A 16,729-nucleotide genomic window follows, 5' to 3' on the forward strand; every position below is an offset into this window, starting at 1 on the left:
AACGATGCCAGTAACGATGCCGACGATGATGTCAGTGATGAAGTTGATGACGAGGATGATGAGGGTGATGGCGCCGAAGGCTCAGCCCATGTGCTCGCACAGCTCCCGGTGCAGCTGCCCGAAGCTGGGCCGATGGAGATGCCGATAATGCCGATAACGATGCTGATAACGATGCCAGTAACGATGCCAACGATGATGTCAGTGATGAAGTTGATGACGAGGATGACGATGGCGCCGAAGGCTCAGCCCATGTGCTCGCAGAGCTGCCGGTGCAGCTGCCCGAAGCTGGGCCGATGGAGATGCCGATAACGATGCCGATAACGATGCTGATAACGATGCCAGTAACGATGCCGACGATGATGTCAGTGATGAAGTTGATGACGAGGATGATGAGGGTGATGGCGCCGAAGGCTCAGCCCATGTGCTCGCACAGCTCCCGGTGCAGCTGCCCGAAGCTGGGCCGATGGAGATGCCGATAATGCCGATAACGATGCTGATAACGATGCCAGTAACGATGCCGACGATGATGTCAGTGATGAAGTTGATGATGAAGATGACGAGGGTGATGGTGCCGAAGGCTCAGCCCGTGTGCTCGCACAGCTGCCGGTGCAGCTGCCTGAAGCTGGGCCGATGGAGATGCCGATAACGATGCCGATAACGATGCTGATGATGATGTCAGTGATGAAGTTGATGAGGATGATGGTGCCGAAGGCTCAGCCCATGTGCTCGCACAGCTGCCGGTGCAGCTGCCCAAAGTTGGGTCAATGGAGATGCCGATAACGATGCTGATAACGATGCCAGTAGCGATGCCGACGATGATGTCAGTGATGAAGTTGATGATGAGGATGACGATGGCGCCGAAGGCTCAGCCCATGTGCTCACACAGGTCCCGGTGCAGCTGCCCAAAGTTGGGTTGATGGAGATGCCGATAACGATGCCGATGATGATGTCAGTGATGAAGTTGATGATTAGGATGATGAGGGTGATGGCGCCGAAGGCTCAGCCCGTGTGCTCGCACAGCTGCCGGTGCAGCTGCCCGAAGCTGGGCCGATGGAGATGCCGATAACGATGCTGATAACGATGCCAGTAGCGATGCCGACGATGATGTCAGTGATGAAGTTGATGATGAGGATGACGATGGCGCCGAAGGCTCAGCCCATGTGCTCGCAGAGCTGCCGGTGCAGCTGCCCGAAGCTGGGCCTCTCGGCCGCCTCGCGGGCCCAGCAGCTCAACATGAGCTGGTGCAGGGCGGGGGGGCAGCCGGGGGGGCGGGGCAGGTACTCCTGGGGTCACACGGGGTCACGGGGTCACCCAGGGGTCGTGGGGGCGCGGGGGAACTGGGAGGACTGGGAGGCACTGGGAGGAACTGGGGGAGTTGGGAGCAACGCCCAGTCCCACCCAGTGCTCCCAGTGCTCCCAGTGCTCCCATTCCAATCCCCGTCCCATCCCAGTCCCTCCCAGTGCCCCCATAACCCTGTCCCAGTGCTCCCAGTGCTCCCAGTCCCTCCCCATCCCATCCCAGTCCCTCCTAGTGCCCCTGTAACCCTATTCCAGTCCCTCCCAGTGCTCCCAGTCCCTCCCCGTCCCATCCCAGTCCCTCCCAGTGCCCCCGCAACCCTGTCCCAGTGCTCCCAGTGCTCCCAGTGCTCCCAGTCCCTCCCCATCCCATCCCAGTCCCTCCTAGTGCCCCCGCAACCCTGTCCCAGTGCTCCCAGTGCTCCCAGTCCCTCAAAGTCTCTCCCAGTCCCCTCCCATCCCCATCCCAGTCCCTCCCAGTGCCCCCGCAACCCTGTCCCAGTGCTCCCAGTGCTCCCAGTGCTCCCAGTGCTCCCAGTCCCATCCCAGTCCCTCCTAGTGCCCCCGCAACCCTGTCCCAGTGCTCCCAGTCCCTCAAAGTCTCTCCCAGTCCCCTCCCATCCCCATCCCAGTCCCTCCCAGTGCCCCCGTAACCCTGTCCCAGTGCTCCCAGTGCTCCCAGTGCTCCCAGTCCCTCCCCGTCCCATCCCAGTCCCTCCCAGTGCCCCCGCAACCCTGTCCCAGTCCCTCCCAGTGCTCCCAGTGCTCCCATTCCCATCCCATCCCCATCCCAGTCCCTCCCAGTGCCCCTGCAACCCTGTCCCAGTGCTCCCAGTGCTCCCAGTCCCTCCCAGTCCCTCCCAGTGCTCCCAGTGCTCCCAGTCCCTCCCCGTCCCATCCCAGTCCCTCCCAGTGCCCCCGCAACCCTGTCCCAGTGCTCCCAGTGCTCCCAGTGCTCCCAGTGCTCCCAGTCCCATCCCAGTCCCTCCCAGTGCCCGCGTAACCCTGTCCCAGTGCTCCCAGTGCTCCCAGTGCTCCCAGTCCCTCCCAGTGCTCCCAGTGCTCCCAGTCCCTCCCAGTCCCATCCCAGTCCCTCCCAGTGCCCCCGCAACCCTGTCCCAGTGCCCCCAGTGCTCCCAGTGCTCCCAGTGCTCCCATTCCCATCCCATCCCATCCCCATCCCGGTGCCCCCGGTGCCCCCGGTGCCGCGGTACCTGCATGCCCAGCCCCTGGCAGTGGTGCCGCGCGTTGCCGATCACCTGCTCGTCGCTCAGCTCCCCGTACGGCTGCTCCCGGCACCGCGTCAGCACCTCCCACAGCGTCACGCCGAAGGCCCACGCGTCGCTGGCCGGGGTGAACGTCCCCTGCGCCGCGGGCGCCGCTCAGCGCGGAAGCGCCCCAACGCGCCCCGCCCCCTTAGGCCCCGCCCCTTCTCTTTAGCCCCGCCCCTTCCCTTCCTCCCCAAGGCCCAGAGCCCCTCTATCCCCCGCCCCCTTTATCCCCCGCCCCCTTTATCCCCCACCCCCTCTATCCCCGCCCCCTCTATCCCCGCCCCCTTTAACTCCACCCTCTTTAACCCCACCCCCTTAAGCCCCACCCACTTAAGCCCCGCCCCTTCTCTTTAGCCCCACCCCTTCCTCTTCCCCCCCAAACCCCTGAGCTTCTCTATTCCCCCACCCCCTGAATCCCACCCCCTTTCACCCCACGAACCCCCACCCCACGAACCCCCACCCCATGAACCCCCACCCCATGAACCCCTGCCCCTTAAGCCCCGCCCCTTAAGCCCCACCCCTTAAGCCCCGCCCCATTAAGCCCCCAGAGCCCCTCTATTCCCCCACCCCCTCTCTCCCCTTCCCCATTATCTCCCCCCCAACCCCGCCCCTTCAAGCCCCGCCCCTCGGCCCCGCCCCTCGGCCCCGCCCTCACCAGCAGGATGCACTCCCAGGCCATCCAGCGGATGGGCAGCAGCGCGCGGCCGCTCACCCGGTAGTAGTGACGCGCGTAGAGCTGGCGGCTCATCCCGAAGTCGGCGACCTTGACCCTGAACCCCGAGCCCACCAGGCAGTTCCGCGTCGCCAGGTCCCGGTGCACGAAGTTGCGCCCGGCCAGGAAGCGCATCCCGGCCGCGATCTGCGCGCCCAGGTGCAGCAGGGTGGGCAGGCTGCGGAGGGGGCGGGGCTTCAGAGGGGCGGGGCTCCGGGGGCGGGGCTTCGGGGGCGGGGCTTCGGGGGGGGCGGGGTTTCAAGGGTGGGGCTTCGGGGGGCGGGGCTTCAGAGGGGGTGGGGCTTCAAGGGCGGGGCTTCAGAGGGGCGGGGCTCCGGGGGGCGGGGCTTCGGGGTGGGGCTTCAGAGGGGCGGGGCTCCGGGGGCGGGGCTTCAGAGGGGCGGGGCTTCAGAGGGGCTTCGGGTGGGCGGGGCTTCAGGGGGCAGGTCTTCAGAGGGGCGGGGATTTGGGGTGGGGGCTTCGGGTGGGCGGGGCTTCAGAGGGGCGGGGCTTCGGGGGGCGGGGGATTCAGGGGGTGGGGAATGGAGGAGCTCCGGGGTTTGGGGGGAAGAGGAAGGGGCGGGGCTGAAGGGGAAGGGGATGGGCTGAAGTGGGTGGGGCTTAAGAGGGTGGGGCTCAAGGGATGTTAAAGGGGCAGGACCCCAAAAAACGACTCGAAAGGGAGGGGGCAGGAAGGGGGCGTGGCTCGGGGGGGCGTGTCCCCACCTGAGGGCGTGTCCGCGGGCCCCGCCCAGGAACTGGTGCAGGTCGCCGTGCTCCATGTACTCGGTGACGATGGCGAGCGGCCCCGCGCCCCCGACCACGCCCAGCAGCCGCACGATGTGGGGGTCGCGCAGCCGCCCCAGCGTCCGCGCCTCCTGCAGGAAGTCCCGCCTGCCCCCCCGTCACTGCCGGGCACGCCCCCTCCCGGCCACGTCCTTCCCCGCGGTGAAGCTCCGCCTTTTCCAAAGCCCCGCCCCTTCCTGAAACCACACCCCTTTCCCGCAGCCCCGCCCCTTTCAGAAGCCCCACCTCTATTTCACCGTAGCCCCTCCCCCTTTGCCTCCCACCTTGTAGCCCCACCCCGGGCACTTGGCTCCGCCCAACGGCTTAGCCCCGCCCCCATTTATTAGCCCCGCCCCCGTGGCTTAACCCCGCCCCCCGGGCCGTAGCCCCGCCCCCGTGGCTTAGCCCCGCCCCATGTCCTAGCCCCACCCCCTGGGCTGTAGCCCCACCCCCATGGCTTTGCCCCGCCCCTGGCCATAGCCCCGCCTCCGGCTGTAGCCCCGCCCCCATGGCTTAGCCCCGCCCCCATGTTTTAGCCCCGCCCCCATGTTTTAGCCCCGCCCCCTACCTGGCGTTCTTGGAGGCGTCGGGGCGCAGCACCTTGACGGCCACCAGCAGGGGGTGCCCGGGGGGCAGCTCGGGGGGCCGGGACGTGGGGGGCAGGGCCTGCGGATCCTCCACCTCGCACAGCAGCACCTGGGGGCGGGGCCTGAGGGGGCGGGGCTACGGGCCTGGGGGCGGGGCCGAGCCCCTGGGGACGGGGCCGAGCTGCAGGGGGCGGGGCTACACTTTTCAGGGCGGGGCTGGATGGACCTGGGCGGGAATTAGCAAAGGGGCGTGGCTTCTCGCGGGGGCGTGGCTTTGCCTCCAGGGGCGGGGCTTTCAGGGGGTGAGGCTTAGAGGGGGTGAGTGGGAGGGGGTGGGGCTTCTCGAGGGGGCGGGGCTTGCGATGAGGGGGCGGGGCCGGAGCTGAACGGGCCGGATGTGGGGGGGGGAGGGGCTGTCACACCAGGGGGTGGCGCTTATGCGAAGGGGCGGGGCCAGCGCTCGAGGGGCGGGGCAGGGGCGGGGCTTACCTCTCCGAACTGCCCCTCCCCCAGTTTCTCGCGGAAGCGGAGGCGGCGCCGCGGGAACGCGGGGAGGGCGGGGCCAGGGGCGGGGCCGGGGGCGGGGCCGGCCAGCGCGTAGGCGGAGCCTCCGGTGACGTCGGCCTCGGCGTACGCCCCCGCCCCCCCCTCGGGCTCCACCAATCCTGGGGGGGAGGGTGTGTCAGTGGGGGCGGGGCTTCTCGTGGCCAAAGGGGGCGGGGCCACAGCAGGGGGGCGGGCGCAGGAAGGGGCGGGGTTATGGGAAGGAGGGGGTGGGGCTAGAACAAGGGGGAGGGGCAATGTGGGAGGGGGCGGAGCTACAAGGGGCAGAAGGGGAGGGGCTGTGGGGAAAGGGGGTGGGGCTTCAGAATGGGGTGGGGCTTCTGGGAAAGTGGTGGGGCTTTGGAATTGCAGGTGTGGCTTTGAAGGGGTGGGGCTTTGGGAAGGGGGTGGGGCTTCGGGAAAGGGCAGGGGCGGGGGGCGGGGCTCCCTTACCGTCCGTGTTGATTGGCTTGGCCCCATCGGGCGGGGCCCGAGCGAGCCCTCCCATTGGCCGGGCGTAGGTGGCCAGCAGGAGGCGATAGGCCGGGTTGGCCAGGGGGGCTGTGGCAGAAGGGGCGGGGTCAGGGGAGGGCCGGGAGGTGTCCAATCGGCTGGCGCTGGGGTGGCCGCCCCACCCCACGTGGTGCCAACCAGCCAATCAGCCATCGGCCAAGCAACCATCAGCCAATCAGCCGGTAGCCAAGCAACCATTGGCCAACCAACCATCTACCCAGCTCCACGTGGTGCCAACCAGCCAACCAATCATCATCCATCTAAGCGCCATCATCCATCCAACCATCATCACCATCCAACCATCATCATCCAACCATCATCATCATCCAACCATCGTCATCCAACCATCGTCATCATCCAACCATCGTCATCCAACCATCACCGTCCAACCATCACCGTCCAACCATCACCGTCCATCCAACCATCATCGTCCAACCATCATCATCCAACCATCACCGTCCATCCAACCATCATCATCCAACCATCACCGTCCATCCAACCATCATCATCATCCAACCATCACCATCCACCCAACCATCATCATCCAACCATCACCGTCCATCCAACCATCATCATCCAACCATCACCATCCATCCAACCATCATCATCCAACCATCATCATCATCCAACCATCACCATCCACCCAACCATCATCATCCAACCATCACCGTCCATCCAACCATCATCATCATCCAACCATCATCATCCATCCAACCATCCAGCCCCATGAGGTCTCCAACCAGCCATTCCTCCATCCATGTTCTTCTCCATCCACCCATGTTTTTCTCCATCCATCCTTCCCATCCATCACCCATCTTTTTCTCCACACATGTTCTTCTCCATCCATCCATGATCTCCATCCATCCATCCATGTTCTTCTCCATCCATCCATGTTCTTCCATCTACCCATTTTCTTCTCCATCCATCTGTCCATCCATCCATCCATCCATCTGTCCGTCCATCCATCCCTCCCTCCATCCTTGATCTTCTCCATCCATCCCCCCCGTTCTCCCCGCCCCGTTCTGGTCCCCGCACCCACCGGGCCCCGCGGGTGGTGGCGGCAGCGGCGGCCGCGCGGGTGCGGGTTCCTGGTAGTCGCCGGGCGCCGGGGGGACGCGCTCGTACCGGGGGGGTCCCCGTCCCGCCCCCGTCGCGTTGTTGATGACGACGGCGTCACCCGGCGCCGAGAGCTGCACCCGCAGCTCGTCCTGCGAGGGCCGGCGCTGCGCCTGGGGATGGCTCCAACCAGTTCAACCAGTTCCTCCCAGTTCAACCAGCTCCTCCCAGTTCAACCCAGCTCCTCCCAGTTCAACCAGCTCCTCCCAGTTCAACCCAGCTCCTCCCAGTTCAACCCAGCTCCTCCCAGTTCAACCAGCTCCTCCCAGTTCAACCCAGCTCCTCCCAGTTCAACCAGCTCCTCCCAGTTCAACCCAGTTCCTCCCAGTTCAACCAGCTCCTCCCAGTTCAACCAGCTCCTCCCAGTTCAACCCAGCTCCTCCCAGTTCAACCAGCTCCTCCCAGTTCAACCCAGCTCCTCCCAGTTCAACCAGCTCCTCCCAGTTCAACCCAGTTCCTCCCAGTTCAACCAGCTCCTCCCAGTTCAACCAGCTCCTCCCAGTTCAACCCAGCTCCTCCCAGTTCAACCAGCTCCTCCCAGTTCAACCCAGTTCCTCCCAGTTCAACCAGCTCCTCCCAGTTCAACCCGGTTCCTCCCAGTTCAACCAGTTCCTCCCAGTTCAACCCAGTTCCTCCCAGTTCAACCAGCTCCTCCCAGTTCAACCCAGCTCCTCCCAGTTCAACCCGGTTCCTTCCAGTTCAACCAGCTCCTCCCAGTTCAACCCAGTTCCTCCCAGTTCAACCAGCTCCTCCCAGTTCAACCAATGCCTCCCAGTTCAACCAGCTCCTCCCAGTTTGACCAGTTCCTCCCAGTTCACCCCACCACCTCCTTCCAGTTAAATCCCAGTTCCTCCCAGTTCTGCTCAGTTCACCCCACCAGTTCCCCCCAGTTCACCCCACCAGTTCCCCCCAGTTCATCCCACCACCCTCCCAGAATGTGGGCACTTGGCCCCAATGTCCAGGTGCCCAGTTCCTCCCAGCTGCCCCCACCAGTTCTTCCCAGTTGAACCCCCCAGTTCCTCCCAGTTCCTCCCAGTTCCTCCCACCAGTTCCTCCCAGTTCCTCCCAGTTGACCCCGCTCACCTTCCCCAGTATCCTCCTCCAGTGCTGCCGCCAGAGGATGAGGAAGATGACGGCCAATAGGAGCAGGATGATGGCCACCAGGCAGCCAATCAGGATGGACGTCTGGCTGTGCTCGGCTTTGGCCACTGGCTGCCCCACCCCAGGGGCTGCTGCGGAGGCTGCTGATTGGCAGATGCCCTCGTGGCCCCGCCCCCTCAAGCCTCACCCACTTAGGCCCCGCCCACTTAGGCCCCGCCTTACCCGGGGTGGTGACGTTGGTGGGCGTGTCCCCGGGCCAGGGGACCTCGGGGACGGCCAAGGCCACGGCCGAGGGGTCAAGGGGCGGGGCCGGGGGCCACCCGCTGGCCACGCCCACCTCCTCCACCACCTCTGTGGGGAAACAGGTGAACCAGTTCACCCAGCAGGGCTTCAACTGGCCAACCAGGGGCCAACCAGCCCGGCGCCCAAGCAGTGACCCCCCCACCCAACCAATGACCCCCCCACCCAACCAATGGCCCCACCACCCAACCAATGGCCCCCCCACCCAACCAATGACCCCACCACCCAACCAATGGCCCCACCACCCAACCAATGGCCCCACCACCCAACCAATGGCCCCCCCACCCAACCAACCAATCCTTGACCCAATCAATGACCCCACCACCCAACCAATGACCCCTCCACCCAACCAACGACCTCACCACCCAATCAACCAATCCTGAACCCAACCAAAGACCCCATGACCCAACCAGTGACCTGACCAATGGCCCCACCACCCAACCAATGGCCCCATGACCCAGCCAACCACTCCTTGACCCAACCAATGACCCCCCCACCCAACCAATGACCCCTCCACCCAACCAACCAATCCTTGACCCAACCAATGACCCCACCACCCAACCAATGGCCCCACCACCCAACCAATGGCTCCCCCACCCAACCAATGGCCCCATGACCCAGCCAACCACTCCTTGACCCAACCAATGACCCCACCACCCAACCAATGACCCCTCCACCCAACCAACGACCTCACCACCCAATCAACCAATCCTGAACCCAACCAAAGACCCCATGACCCAACCAGTGACCTGACCAATGGCCCCACCACCCAACCAATGGCCCCACCACCCCATCAATGACCCCACCACCCAACCAATGACCCCCCCACCCAACCAATGACCCCCCCACCCAACCAACGACCCCCCCACCCAACCAACGACCTCGCCACCCGATCAACCAATCCTGAACCCAACCAAAGACCCCATGACTCAACCAATGACCCCGCCACCCAACCAACCAATCCTGAACTCAACCAACGACCCCACCACCCAACCAACGACCCCACCACCCAACCAACGACCCCTCCACCCAACCAACGACCCCACCACCCAACCAACGACCCCACCACCCAACCAACGACCCCACCACCCAACCCCCTCCGCACGGGCGCCACCAGGACGCACCCGAGTGGAAGGTGACCTCGCTGAAGAGCAGCCACTCGGCGGCGAAGGCGAAGTGACACTGCACGAAGCGGCCGCGGCGCCCGCCCAGGGGGACGGTGACCGAGCGGGCGCTGGGGTCCTGGGTGGCCCCGCCCAGGCGGTGGGTGACCGGGGGCGCGTCCCACGCGCCGGCCGAGCTCCTCTTGAAGCGGCACTCGACCTCCCCGAACGCGGCCACCCCCAGCGTGTGCATGTTGTTGCAGTGAACCTGCGGGGGGTGGGGGGCGCGGTCAGCGGCCCATGATGCACTGGGGCGGCGGGGGGCGGGGCTAAGACAAAGGGCGGCCAATGGGACGCTGCGGAGCCGAAGGTTTGGGCGGGGCCGTGTCACAGCCGACCAATCCCACGAGGCGTTTGGGCAGAGGCCTCGCCCGACCTCCCACGATCCTCCGGGGCACCTGTTGACCCCACTCCCGTGACCCCCCATTGACCCCCATTCCCATGATCCCTTGGGATGCCATTGACCCCACTCCCATGATCCTCTGGGCCCTCTGTTGACCTCCCTCCCATGATCCCTTGGGGCACCCCGTTCCCACGCTCCCCCACCCCCCACAATCCCACAATCCCCCGGGGTCCCCCGCTATCCCATGATGCCCCGGGGTCCTCCACAATCCCACAATCCCCCAGGGTCCCCCGCTATCCCATAATGCCCCGGGGTCCTCCACAATCCCACAATCCCCCAGGGTCCCCCGCTATCCCACAATTCCCCAGGGTCCCCCACTATCCCACAATCCCCCGGGGTCCCCTGCTATCCCATAATGCCCCGGGGTCCTCCACAATCCCACAATCCCCCAGGGTCCCCCACTATCCCATAATGCCCCAGGGTTCCTCGCTATCCCACAATCCCCCGGGGTCCTCCACAATCCCACAATCCCCCAGGGTCCCCCGCTATCCCACAATCCCCCAGGGTCCCCCGCTATCCCACAATCCCCCGGGGTCCCCCGCTATCCCACGATGCCCCGGGGTCCCCCACAATCCCCTGCTGCACCTGCATGGCCCGGAAGCTGCGCAGCTCCAGGAAGTGGAACTCCATGGGCAGCTGCGGGCGGGGCCCCGGCGGGCGGCTCCACCCCACGTAGTCGTATCCCGGCCACAGGCGGCGCTCGCGGCTCCGCCGGAAATCGTCCAGCCCCAGCGCCCCGTCCGCCAGCTGGCCCAGCCCCCCGAACTGCAGCCTGCGGGGTCAAAGGCGCCCGGACGCCTGGGTCCCTCCATCCCGCCCCACTAGGGGGCAGCTTGGGGGGTCAAAGGGCACCCGGACGCCTGGGTCCCTCCATCCCGCCCCACTAGGGGGCAGCTTGGGGAGTCAAAGGGCGCCCGGACGCCTGGGTCCCTCCATCCCGCCCCACTAGGGGGCAGCTTGGGGAGTCAAAGGGCGCCCGGACGCCTGGGTCCCTCCATCCCGCCCCCCTAGGGGGCAGCTTGGGGAGTCAAAGGGCGCCCGGACGCCTGGGTCCCTCCATCCCGCCCCACTAGGGGGCAGCCTGCGGGGTCAAAGGGTGCCCGGACGCCTGGGTCCCTCCATCCCGCCCCACTAGGGGGCAGCTTGGGGGGTCAAAGGGCACCCGGATGCCTGGGTCCCTCCATCCCGCCCCACTAGGGGGCAGCTTGGGGGGTCAAAGGGCACCCGGACGCCTGGGTCCCTCCATCCCGCCCCACTAGGGGGCAGCCTGGGGGGTCAAAGGGCACCCGGACGCCTGGGTCCCTCCATCCCGCCCCACTAGGGGGCAGCCTGGGGGGTCAAAGGGCACCCGGACGCCTGGGTCCCTCCATCCCGCCCCACTAGGGGGCAGCTTGGGGGGTCAAAGGGCGCCCGGACGCCTGGGTCCCTCCATCCCGCCCCACTAGGGGGCAGCCTGCGGGGTCAAAGGGTGCCCGGACGCCTGGGTCCCTCCATCCCGCCCCACTAGGGGGCAGCTTGGGGGGTCAAAGGGCACCCGGATGCCTGGGTCCCTCCATCCCGCCCCACTAGGGGGCAGCTTGGGGGGTCAAAGGGCACCCGGACGCCTGGGTCCCTCCATCCCGCCCCACTAGGGGGCAGCCTGCGGGGTCAAAGGGCGCCCGGACGCCTGGGTCCCTCCATCCCACCCCCCTAGGGGGCAGCTTGGGGGGTCAAAGGGCACCCGGACGCCTGGGTCCCCAAACCGCACCCACCTGGGACCCCCCCACATGGGACCTAGAGCCCAATTTGGGGACGATCGGGGCTGGTTGGGGAACATTTGGGTCAACCTGGGGACAAGCGGGGCCAGATGGGACAATCTGGGGACAACTGGGGCTGTTTGGGGCCAGCAGGGGACAATTTGGGGACAATTGCAGCCTGTTTAGGGACGTGGGGGACACCTGGGGACAGTTTGGGGACAGGCTGGGGACACGTGGGGCTGGTTTGGGGACAGTTTGAGGAGCACTGGGGATGTCTGGGGACACCTGGGGACAGTTTGGGGACAGGCTGGGGACACATGGGGCTGGTTTGGAGACACTTGGGGACACGTGGGGCTGGTTTGGGGACAGTTTGAGGAGCACTGGGGATGTCTGGGGACACCTGGGGACAGTTTGGGGACACTTGGGGACGTCACTCACCCCCCGACGCTGAAGCCGTCGTAGGTGGAGTCGTTGAGGACAACGGGCGCGGGGTCAAAGGTCATCACTTGTCCCCGAGGGGCCGTGTAGGACACGAGTCCGGCTGGGGACACCAGGGACACCGAGGGGACACGTCACCCAGGGGCCACCGCCCGAGGTGGGGACATCGGGGGGGTGGGGAGGAGGTGACACCGGGGGGTGACACGGGGGTGACGGGACGTGCCACTTTGTCCCCAGAGACGTCACCGTGGGGTTGGGTGAGGGACGTGGGGACGGGGACACCACCCCCATTGGGGACAAGGAGTCGAAGATGTGGTGACACTGGGGGGGTGACAGGGTGGGGGTGACATGGTGGGGACAGGAGGTGACACGAGGTGCCACTTTGTCCCCAGAGGTGTCACCATGGGGTTGGGTGAGGGACATGGGGACGGGGACACCACCCCCATTGGGGACAAGGAGTCGAAGCTGTGGTGACACCGGGGGGGTGACAGGGTGGGGTGGAGGTGGCACAGGGTGACACGGGGTGACGGGAGGTGACACGAGGTGCCACTTTGTCCCCAGAGACGTCACCGTGGGGTTGGGTGAGGGACGTGGGGACGGGGACACCGCGGGGGCTGGAGACGAAGTGACACCGCGTGAGTCACGGGGCGGGGTGGGGGTGGCACAGGGTGACACGGGGTGACGGGAGGTGACAGGGGGTGGCAGGGGGTGGCACGGACCATCCCAGGGGCAGCCGTAGAGCTCGAGGCGCAGACAGACGCTCATGGGGCGGGGGGCGCGGGGATAGACGCGCAGCGCTCGGGCCACCAGCGGAGGGGACAGGTCCTTCAGCACCACCCCCTGCGGGTCCTCGTTGCCACCGATCACCTGGGGGACGCCGGGGACGCCGGGGACAGCGGCGACCGCGCAACGGGCACAAGTTGGCCCCAGAGTCCCCCCGGTCAGCTCAGCACCTCGAAATCCCCGAGGTGCCCACAATGTCCCCAAGATGTCCCCAAGGTCCACGATCGCCTTAGTACCCAAATGTCCCCAAGGTCCCCAAGATGTCCCCAAGATGCCCAAGATGCCCCAATGTCCCCAAGATGTCCCCAAGGTCCCCAGTCACCTCAGTGCCCCGATATCCCCAAGTTCCCCAAGATGTCCCCAAGATCCCTGGTCCCCTCAGTGCCCCAATGTCCCCAAGATGTCCCCAAGGTCCACAATCACTTTAGTACCCAAATGTCCCCAAGGTCCATGGTCACCTCAGTGCCAAATATCCCCAATGTCCCCAAGATGTCCCCAAGACCCCCAGTCCCCTCAGTGCCCCAATGTCCCCAAGGTCCCCAAGATGTCCCCAAGACCCACAGTCACCTCGGTGCTTAAATGTCCCCAAGGTCCCCAAGATGTCCCCAAGATGCCCAAGATGCCCCAATGTCCCCAAGATGTCCCCAAGATCCCTGGTCCCCTCAGTGCCCCAATGTCCCCAAGATGTCCCCAAGGTCCACAATCACTTTAGTACCCAAATGTCCCCAAGGTCCCCAAGGTCCACGGTCACCTCAGTGCCCAAATGTCCCCAAGATGTCCCCAAGATCCCCAGTCCCCTCAGTGCCCCAATGTCCCCAAGGTCCCCAAGGTCCCCGGTCCCCTCAGTGCCCCAATGTCCCCAAGGTCCCCAAGATGCCCCAATGTCCCCAAGATGTCCCCAAGGTCCCCGGTCCGCTCAGTGCCCCAATGTCCCCAAGGTCCCCAAGACGCCCCAATGTCCCCAAGATGTCCCCAAGGTCCCCGGTCCCCTCAGTGCCCTAATGTCCCCAAGGTCCCCAAGACGCCCCAATGTCCCCAAGATGTCCCCAAGGTCCCCGGTCCCCTCAGTGCCCCCATGTCCCCAAGGTCCCCGCTCACCTCGGTGCCCCCGCGTCCCCCACCCCCCGGTGTCCCCACCCCCCGGCGTCCCCGCTGTCCCCGCTGTCACCTGGCGTCCCCAGCGGTCGCGCCAGCGCAGCCAGCGGTGCCGGTCGCGGCTGTAGCGCAGCCCGTAGGAGCCGGCGAATTCCCGCCCGTGTCCCCCCGCGTCGCGTCCCTGCGTCCCCACCAGCGTCACCAGGTGCAGCCGCCCCAGGTCGACCTCCAGGAACTCGTCACCCGCCGGGAACACGGGACCCGCCGGGCACCAGGCGCCGTCCCCGTCACTGCGGCCCAGCCTGGGGACACGGGACGTCTTGGGGACACGGGGACAATGGGGGACACGGGGACAACGGGGGACACGGGGGAATGGGGGGCACCGTGGGACATGGGGGTGCTCAGAGGACCTGGGGACACTTGGGGACCCGCCGGGCACCAGGCGCCGTCCCTGTCACTGCGGCCCAGCCTGGGGACATCCCGGGGATGTCTTGGGGACATCTTGGGGACACGGGACGTCTTGCGGACACGGGGACAACGGGGGACATGGGGACAACTGGCAACATGGGGGTGCTCAGAGGACCTGGGGACACTTGGGGACCCGCCGGGCACCAGGCACCGTCCCCGTCACTGCGGCCCAGCCTGGGGACATCCCGGGGATGTCTTGGGGCCATCTTGGGGACACGGGGACGTCTTGGGGACACCGGGGACAACTGGGGACACCGGGGACGTGGGGGGAACTGGGGGCACCGTGGGACATGGGGACACTTGAGGGACATGGGGAGGTCACGGGGACACCCAGGGGACATCAGGACATCCCAGGGACACCTGGGGACACCCGAGGGACACCAGGAGGGGATGCCAGGTGGGGAGGCAGGGGGCACTGCTCTGTACTGGTCTGTACTGGTCTGTACTGGTCTGTACTGGTCTGTACTGGTCTCACCGGGCGTGCCGCGCGGCCGTGGAGTCGGACCAGGCGCTGGAGGCCGAGATGTGGCTGTCGGGGATGGAACCGTCGCCCATGCCCAGGGCGAAGCGACAGCGGCCTGGGGACATCGGGGACATCGGGGACATTGGGGACATTGGGGGGACATGGGGACATCGGGGACATTGTGGACATTGGGGGGACATGGGGACATTGGGGGGACATTGGGGGGACATGGGGACATTGGGGACATGCGGACATTGCGGGGACATGGGGACATTGGGGACATGGGGGGACATGGGGGGGACATGGGGACATTGGGGACATTGGGGACATGGGGGGACATGGGGGGACATGGGGGGACATGGGGGGACATGGGGGGACATGGGGGGACATGGGGACATTGGGGACATTGTGGACATTGGGGGGACATGGGGACATTGGGGGGACATTGGGCGACATGGGGACATTGGGGACATTGTGGACATTGGGGGGACATGGGGACATTGGGGGGACATTGGAGGGACATGGGGACATCGGGGACATTGTGGACATTGGGGGGACATGGGGACATTGGGGACATGGGGACATTGGGGGGGCATGGGGGGACATGGGGACATTGGGGACATGGGGGGACATGGGGGGACATGGGGGGACATGGGGACATTGGGGGGACATGGGGGGACATGGGGGCACATGGGGTCTCACCCAGGTCCAGGTGCCCGTCCGTCGCCCGCCCGGACGCCTGGGTCCCCCCGGACGCCTGGGTCCCCACGGCCAGCAGCAGGAGGGGGAGGGGCAGCGGCAGGACCCCCATGGTCACCTGGGGACAGCGGGGGACACTGGGGCTCACTGGGAGCACTGGGAGGAACAGAATGGGGACTGGGGGGGGAACTGGGGGGAACTGGGGAGCACTGGGAGCCCCAGAGCAGCAGCTGCTCCCATGATGCACTGCTGGAATGTGCCCCTCCCCCCCAGCTGCTGGGCCTGGGGGAGGGGCACGGACGCCTGGGTCCCCCCCGGACGCCTGGGTCCCCCCCCGGACGCCTGGGTCCCCCCAGGGCTGGGCCCACCCCCTCCCAGCACCCAGGGGGGACCCAGAGGGGACCCAGGCGTCCGGGGGGGACCCAGGCGTCCGGGGCCATCGCAGTGTCACCTGAGAGTGGGACACGGTGACCCAGACACGCGATAACACGCAATAACACGTGACAACACTTAACAACACGCGATAACACACGACAACACGTTATAACGCGCGATAACACACGACGACATGTTATAACACGCGATAACACACGACGACACGTCACGACCCATGATAACACGTCGTGAGACGCGATAACATGCGGCCACACGCAATAAAACCACAACAACACGGGATAACACGCGGCGACCCGCGACATCCCGCAATAACACGCGACGACGCGCGCTAACTCCCAATAACGCCCGATAACACGTCAAAACACGCGAGAACACGCGAGAACGACACAGCGACACGTGAAAACATGCGCTAACACGCCAAGTGGCCCCGAAACCTCCTCGATGCCCCAAATCTCCCCAACCCCCCCCAGACTCCCCCCCCCATCTCCTGCACCCACCGGCCGAATCCTCCGCACCGCAGCTCCCGAACTCCTGGGTCCTCCCGAACGCCTGGGTCCTCCCGAACTCCTGGGTCCCTCCAAACTCCTGGGTCCTCCCGAACACCTGGGTCTTCCCGAACACCTGGGTCCTCCCGAACTCCTGGGTCCTCCCGAACGCCTGGGTCCTCCCGAACGCCTGGGTCCCTCCGAACTCCTGGGTCCCTCCGAACTCCTGGGTCCCCCCGCACACCTGGGTCTTCCCGAACTCCTGGGTCCCTCCGAACTCCTGGGTCCTCCCGAACACCTGGGTCCCCCCGCACACCTGGGTCTTCCCGAACTCCTGGGTCCTCCCGAACGCCTGGGTCCCCCCGGATGCCTGGG

General features: G+C 66.2%; 1 protein-coding gene across 3 annotated transcripts; it reads right to left on the reverse strand.

Moving 5' to 3' along the window:
* Positions 1-1,061: 1,061 nt before the first annotated feature.
* On the reverse strand, positions 1,062-16,440 carry DDR1 (discoidin domain receptor tyrosine kinase 1). 3 transcript variants are annotated; one of them, XM_065654775.1, is made up of 18 exons: positions 16,367-16,440; positions 15,477-15,591; positions 14,787-14,889; positions 13,917-14,145; positions 12,685-12,832; positions 11,966-12,068; positions 10,377-10,563; positions 9,350-9,596; positions 8,148-8,276; positions 7,908-8,053; positions 6,748-6,937; positions 5,649-5,756; positions 5,142-5,317; positions 4,634-4,761; positions 4,006-4,173; positions 3,223-3,457; positions 2,511-2,660; positions 1,062-1,283 (listed from the first exon to the last, which is right to left on the reverse strand). In XM_065654775.1, exons 2-18 carry the CDS (start codon positions 15,583-15,585, stop codon positions 1,152-1,154), a joined length of 2,688 nt encoding a protein of 895 aa, XP_065510847.1. In that variant the 5' UTR covers positions 15,586-15,591; positions 16,367-16,440; the 3' UTR covers positions 1,062-1,151. The 3 variants fall into 3 exon arrangements, with proteins under 3 accessions (XP_065510847.1, XP_065510846.1, XP_065510848.1); XM_065654774.1 differs by having other exon boundaries at positions 7,908-8,056; XM_065654776.1 differs by lacking the exons at positions 1,062-1,283; positions 2,511-2,660 and having other exon boundaries at positions 3,230-3,426; positions 7,908-8,056.
* Positions 16,441-16,729: the final 289 nt, after the last annotated feature.

Source organism: Caloenas nicobarica, chromosome 35, assembly GCF_036013445.1.
Source record: "Caloenas nicobarica isolate bCalNic1 chromosome 35, bCalNic1.hap1, whole genome shotgun sequence".
Lineage (NCBI taxonomy): Eukaryota > Metazoa > Chordata > Aves > Columbiformes > Columbidae > Caloenas > Caloenas nicobarica.

Excerpts from the sequence above, each read along its gene's own strand:
- DDR1 (XM_065654774.1), bottom strand. The coding sequence starts at position 15,585 with ATGGGGGTCCTGCCGCTGCCCCTCCCCCTCCTGCTGCTGGCCGTGGGG. Across the intron at positions 8,057-8,147 it reads CACCAACGTCACCACCCCGG|CAGCCCCTGGGGTGGGGCAG; the intron begins GTAAGGCGGGGC and ends CAGCCTCCGCAG. Across the intron at positions 5,318-5,648 it reads CAAGCCAATCAACACGGACG|GATTGGTGGAGCCCGAGGGG; the intron begins GTAAGGGAGCCC and ends CCTCCCCCCCAG.